This window comes from Miscanthus floridulus, chromosome 3 (assembly GCF_019320115.1).
Source record: "Miscanthus floridulus cultivar M001 chromosome 3, ASM1932011v1, whole genome shotgun sequence".
NCBI lineage: Eukaryota > Viridiplantae > Streptophyta > Magnoliopsida > Poales > Poaceae > Miscanthus > Miscanthus floridulus.
In genome coordinates this window covers 137,577,866-137,584,867 of record NC_089582.1, presented here as the reverse complement: position 1 = coordinate 137,584,867, position 7,002 = coordinate 137,577,866, and the positions used below count along the sequence as shown (strand labels likewise).

Here is a 7,002-nt window from a genome sequence, read left to right as displayed (position 1 = left end):
TAATGAAAAAGAGGGAAAAAAATTGTGCTATAGGGCCAGCCAGGCAACATCGTTACAGGCTCAACCGGCGAGCGGGAGCCCGAACGGAGCCAGCCAGCCCATTAAACCCATAGCACAGGAAGAGACCAAGCGTTGATGGATATGATTCAGTTCGGAATTCGAAGGCGCAGCCATGCCCTCCCTTTTAAGCAGTGCTACGCACTCCTCAGTGTCCGGTGTGGTACTAAATGGAGATGATTGCGACGCCGCTGCAAACAACGCTAATGGGCCGGTGCAAACAACGCTAATGGGCCGCTGCAAACAACGCACTCCTCAGTGGCCGCTGCAAACAACGAAAAGAACAGGCCAAGTCGTCTCTAGGTCACGCCGCCACGCTCCTCTTTCCGCCGCCGCCCGCTCCTCTTTCCGCCGCCGCCACGCTCCTTTTCCGGCGCAGCCCCGCCACGCCGAGCTCACCTCGCCACGGCTGCGCGACCTCTTCGACAGAGCACGCCGGGGAGAACCACGCCGCCTCCTCCTCTCTGCGCCGCTCGCCGCGCCGCCTTCTCCATCCCAACAGCGCCGCCGCCACTGCTTTGCACCTCACCAGCTCCACGCCGCGCAGCTCGCCGCCTCCTGGAACGCCATCTTCGACCTCACCGCCTCGTCATCGACGCACTGCATCAACGCGTCGTCCTCGCCGTCGCGCTCTGCGCCGAGCCTGCCATAGACCACGCCGACGCGCCCAACCTCGCCGACCCGGAGCACCAGCACGCCGCCTCCTTCGTTCGCCGCCACCTGCACCTCGAGCTCGCGTCGCCGGCCAGCACCTCCTCATCAGCCTCGCCGGGCCACGTCGTCCACCGCTCTGTCTCACCGGCGCCCTGTCCTCGACGCCGTCGCGCTCTTCACCACCACTGCATAGCCGCCTCGCAGCCGGTAAAACGAAACGGCTGAGCAGCGGCAAAGAGGCACCCGCCCCTGTTCCCCTCCGGCGACCCCAGCTTGCTCCCCCTCAGCTGGCTTTTATTGTGCTTCAAACAAGGTGAGCAGAAAACACAGGGGTCCTAGTTAATTTTCCTCTCCTTGGTGAACTTTTGAAGAACTTCGAACTCTTGGGGAGAGCTGCAAAGGCATATCATGCTCATTAGGAAAGAAACTTTTCAATTCATAATGTTAGCTTGATAGTGGGTATTTATTCTGTGGATTCGTGCTCACTGTAGGGATGTCAAATGAAGATAAGAGCTGGATGCGGATGTCCAGATATACATCTGATTGGCAGGCAGGATTCAAGAATTTTTTACAGAGTGTATTTGGGGGCACATCTAGTGAAGAAACAGCTCCATGTCCGTGTACTCGATGTCGCTGCATGTCTTATCGAAGTGAAAAGGAGGTTCGAACTCATGTGGCACTGAGAGGGTTTGATGAGAGTTTCATTCAAGGAGAAGGTAATTCCGAGCCTTCGTTAGTTGAGAATGATAACAATGATGGCCCTGCGGTAGATCATGCTGAAAGTTCCCATGATTTAGTTTCTTCACTAATTAGAGGTGTTATACATGGAGAAATCACAGGAAGAGATGAGGACGAGCCAAATGCAACTGCAAAAAAACTTTTCAGGCTACTAGAAGAGGCAAAGAAAGAGTTGTATCCAGGTTGCAAAGAGGTTACAAAGATTTCTTTCATTGTCATGCTATTTCAGATTAAATGCATGGATGGCATTAGTAATAGCAGTTTAGAACGCATACTTCGGTTGTTCTTGCTTGTGCTTCCTGCTGGCCATTGTCTCCCAGCTTCCTTGGAAAAAGTGGAGAAGGTTGTTCGAGATCTTGGCCTGCATTACGATAAGATTCATGCCTGTGTCAATGACTGTGTGTTATTTCGTGGAGATTATGCTAAATTGGATAAGTGTCCAACATGTGGAGAATCTAGATGGAAAGAGACAGGCGGTACTGAAAAGGATGATCATGTTGACATTGATTGTGGAAAGAAGCAGAAGTGTTTTGCACGTAAGATCCTTCGTTATTTTCCACTTATTCCTCGCTTGCAAAGATTGTATATGAGATCATCGACATCAAAGCTGATGCGTTGGCATGAGGAAGAACTAGTAAATGATGGGAAAATGCGTCACCCGGCAGACTCATTGGCATGGAAGCATGTGAATAGCGAGTATAAGGATTTTGCTAAGGACCCTCGCAACATACGGCTCGGTCTTGCAGCTGATGGCTTCAATCCGTTTGGGATGTTGAATGTTGCATATACTACATGGCCTGTCATCCTAATCCCTTACAACTTGCCTCCTTGGTTGTGTTTGAAGCAACCCTATTGGATGATGTCTATGTTGATTCCAGGGCCAAAATCACCTGGAATGAATATTGATGTCTATTTGCAACCTCTAATTGTCGAGTTCATAGAGTTATGGGTGACAGGTGTTGAAACATGGGATGAGAATAAGAAGGAGACGTTTACTCTTCATGCGCTTCTGTTGTGGACTATAAATGACTTCCCTGCTTATGCCATGCTATCTGGTTGGAGTACTAAAGGAAAGTTTGCATGCCCATACTGCCACAAAGATACAGAGTACTTATGGTTGAAATTTGGGTCAAAGCATTGTTACATGGGTCATCGTCGATTTCTCCCTCAGAACCATAGGTGGCGCAAGAGCAAAACAAGCTTCAACAACATGACAGAGATGAGGGAGGCACCTATGCCACTAACCGGTGCTCAGGTTCTACAACAGTATGAAAGTTTTGAGCAACCAGAATTTGGGAAAGCAACAAGGAAGAGGAAGCAACGTGAAGAAGACAGTAGGTGGCACAACTGGAGGAAGAAGAGTATATTTTTTCAGCTTCCTTACTGGGAAAAATTGCTTGTAAGGCATAACTTGGATGTTATGCACATCGAGAAAAATGTCTGTGAAAGCATTATTGGGACATTGCTTCACATAGATGGTAAGAGTAAGGATAGTGAAAAGGCGAGGCTTGACATGCAACATCTTGGGATACGGCAGGATCAGCATCCGGTGGTGAAGAATGGAAAGTATATTTTGCCATCATCATTGTACTCCTTAAACAGGGACCAGAAGAAGATGCTATGCACATTCTTAGAAGGAGTGAGGATGCCTGACGGTTACGCGTCTAATATAAAGAGATGTGTGGATGTGAATGGATGTAAGGTTTCTGGACTAAAATCACATGACTATCATGTTATTTTACAGAAACTGTTGCCCTTAGTTGCAAGGCATATCTTGCCTGAAGCTGTTGCTAGACCATTGATTGAGCTTAGCAGGTTTTTCAATGCGCTGTGTTCAAAGGAGCTGGTGCAAACTCATTTAGAAACACTAAGCTCTTCAATTGCAGAGACTTTATGTAAGCTTGAGATGATATTTCCACCAGCATTCTTTGACATTATGATGCATTTGCCGGTTCATTTAGCTGAGGAGGCTAAATTTGGTGGACCTGTGTGTTATCGGTGGATGTATCCAATCGAGAGGTATCTACGTACACTTAAAGGATATGTTAGGAACAAGGCACATCCAGAAGGTTCGATAGCAGAGGGATATATCTTAGAGGAGTGCATGACATTCTGCTCTCGCTTCCTAGAAGACATTGAAACGAAGCTGGATCGACCAATGCGCCATGAGAGGAGCGTGGTCAATGAACCACCGGCTGGGTCTAGCATAGTTGGCAGCATCGACTACAGTAAGAAAGGCTGCAAATTAGAGCATCTTCCTAAATCTGAAATGTTGCGGATGCGGCACTATATGTTATCAAACTGTGATGAGGCACTGAGATGGATCGAGTAAGTGTTAGAAACATTTTTCTTTGTGTTTTTACACAGTTTATAGTTGAATGCATACTAATATGTTTTTCCCAAAATAAATGTATAGGAAGCATAAGGAGCTGTTGAGAAGAACTAGCGCACAAGGCGTTGATAAGCGTCACAGGGAGCATTTTGTTGGATGGTTTGAACGTAAGGTGAGTAATGTGCACTTGAGTAGCCTCTCGCAATGTTAATTTTCAGTTCTCGAACTCTTCAAATGTTGTGGGGAAACTGAAGTGATGTATTGTCATCCCCTATTGCTATCTGTGCAATGCTAGGGAATGCCATGAGTGTCAGCAGGCTTAACTCTCATTGTGAGATGCTTTTTCAACATGTTTGCTGGCTCACATTGCTGACTTACTGTACACTATTTTATCAGTTACAATAAGATGTAGTACTATGTCAATAATCGCCATATACAGCTGTATTTGTGTCCATCATGTATGTCTTTCCATGGAACTAGGACCATTAGGTTTAAATTCCAGCCATCACAGTTGCCTTGTTGGTCATTGCACTACTATATCCCTCATGTTACCTGTGATAACTTCCCTCATGTGCTCTTCTTGTTCCTAAACAATCTCTTGTCAATATAAATATGTGAAGAGATGCTACCCCATTGGCTCAGCATTTGAGTTATTGCTCCCGTCTCAATTTAGGTACTGGAGTTAAACAGGCTGACCTCCAACTAATCCCCCTTGCTGAAGAAGGATTAGTCATCATCAGTTGCTTTCTCAAGTTAAGAATCTCAAATATACTTACAAAAAATAATCCCCCTGTTGTGGAGCCTTTAACCAATCTGAGTAGAGTTAAGCCCACTCCAGTAAAGGGTTACTAAGAAAATAATATCTCTTTGCTGCTAGAAATTAATATCTCTTTGCCCGCTCCAGTAAATCTCTCTTCACTACTACTTGACCAACCACATAGCAGAATTCTAGCAGTATATACTAGAATGAAATCTGTATGAAAATAATATATAGTAGAATTCTGCTATGTGGTTGGTCAAAGTAGAATTCTGCTAGAATTTTACATTTCTGAAATCTGCTATGTGGTTGGTCAAAGTAATCTCTCTTACTGCTAGAAAATAATATCTCTTTGCTGCGTTTGGGTGTGATCTTTTGTTATCTGTCATCGGTGGAGAGTTAAGAATAATGCATTGATATATAGTGTCAGGGTTCAAGGTACTTTATGCATTGATATATATATAGTGTCACTTTTAAAATACAGCAGTCCTTATATTTTTTTCTTGCGTGTAGGCCAAGGAACTTTATGAAGAGCGGAAGATCAGTGAAGAGCTATATGATCTTTCACAGGGTCCTCATTATGTGGCTCGGGTTTTCAACAGATGCGTAATTAATGATTTTTTTTTCCGAACCGCTGCTATAGAGGCTAGCTTCAATACACAAAATTCAGGAGTTCTAGTGAAGGGTGATGATAGTACGAGCAATATGGATTGGTACGGTGTCCTTAATAAGGTAATCGCACTAGATTTCCCTGGTGAAAAAGAAGTCATATTGTTTGAGTGTGATTGGTTTGATGTTCCTGCCGCATCCAAGAGTAAAAGTAAAGGGTTCAGTAAGGATCAATATGGGATTATAGATATTGATACAACTCGTCGTCGATATATGAATGATCCTTACGTTCTGGGGACTCAAGTGGAGCAGGTTTTTTACGTTAAATGTGCAAATAAACCCAAATGGAGTAGTGTTGTTAGAATGAAGCCTAGGACCTTGTTTTCCATGCCAGAACAAGGAGAAACTGAACAACAGGGACAGATTGATATTGACTCAGTCGATGTAGGTGTGGAGGACATGGACATTTGTATCCAGCTTAGAGAGTTGACAAATTGGACAAGGAATGACCTCGATGGAGTGACTGGAGATGCCAGCATTATTCAAAGTGCTATACCTGTGCCAGAACCAGATCAAGATGACATACCTGATGATGATGATGAGAATGATGACACCTACATCAACGACGGGCATGTTGCACCTGTCAACACTTTAGGCCAGGGAGAGGAAGATGAGCTTTTTACATAATTGTGATCCTATATGTATTAATGTGATATTTGTTTCTTTTAATTGGTATCTAGTATGCAAACTTTTGTTTAATTTAGACCGTGTGTTGAGCTTAAATTATGATTTTACTTGAATTCTGCAATTTAAGTGGTGCGTAAATTTGTGCTGGATGTCGTCAGGTGTTACTTCAATTTTGCAAGCTGAAAATGCAATTCGTTGCCTTTTGCAATTGTATTTTAGATGCTCATTCTAAAAGTGAAGCAATAGTAGTCAGCTTCCTGTACAAATGAACAGCACCTTCTTGTGCATTTTCTTTGGTGTTGACTGTGCATTTTCTTGTGAGAACCAAGGAGCCAAGGAGCCCTTTCACAGGCAACGATGTGGTGTGATGGTCTGTCGCACTTTGCTGTAGTCCGAGGTCCTGGGTGTCCAGTGACATGGCGAAGCGTGTGGCAAAACTGTATACAAAAAAGTTGAATGCAAGGACTACGAGCAAAGTGATTTGTAGCGCAGTGGTAAGGACCATTTCAAGTAGAAATGGAGGTGGGTTCGAAGTTCGACTCCTCTATTTGCATGTTTTTACATGCAGTTTTTTTTCTCTATTTTTTTCTAATAAATATGCAGTTTTTTCTCTATTTTTTTCTAATAAATAATAAATGAAGTTCTAAAATTGAGCGTTTGATTCTAGTAATTAGAGCTCTATAGTCTCTAAAGTTTTTAAACTTTAAATTGTTTTGATGATTAGGCAATTCAAACTAAAGCAAATAAATTGTTTTTAAACTATAAATTGTTTTCTAGATGCAACAGGCACATGAGCTATCGAAACAAAGGTTAAGTTTTAGACAACGTTATTTCATCGTGGCCACAACCAGGCATAATCGCAACCAACTAAATATTCATGGCAACAAACACAAATCAAACGCAACGAATTGTTTTCTGGATGCAACAGGCACATGAGCTATCGCAACAAAGGTTAAGTTTTAGACAACGTTATTTCATCGTGGCCACAACCAGGCATAATCGCAACCAACTAAATATTCATGGCAACAAACACAAATCAAACGCAACGAATTGTTTTCTGGATGCAACAGGCACATGAGCTATCGCAACAAAGGTTAAGTTTTAGACAACGTTATTTCATCATGGCCACAACCAGGCATAATCGCAACCAACTAAATAATCATGGCAA

The 7,002-nt window shown here is 43.6% G+C and overlaps 1 protein-coding gene across 1 annotated transcript; it reads left to right on the top strand.

The window, feature by feature from the left end:
* The first annotated feature begins 1,204 nt into the window (after positions 1 to 1,204).
* LOC136544528 (uncharacterized) lies at positions 1,205 to 5,834 on the top strand. Its single transcript, XM_066536663.1, has 4 exons — positions 1,205 to 3,777; positions 3,866 to 3,953; positions 5,052 to 5,109; positions 5,542 to 5,834. The coding sequence occupies exons 1-4, from the start codon at positions 1,205 to 1,207 to the stop codon at positions 5,832 to 5,834; spliced, it is 3,012 nt and encodes a 1,003-aa protein (XP_066392760.1).
* Positions 5,835 to 7,002: the final 1,168 nt, after the last annotated feature.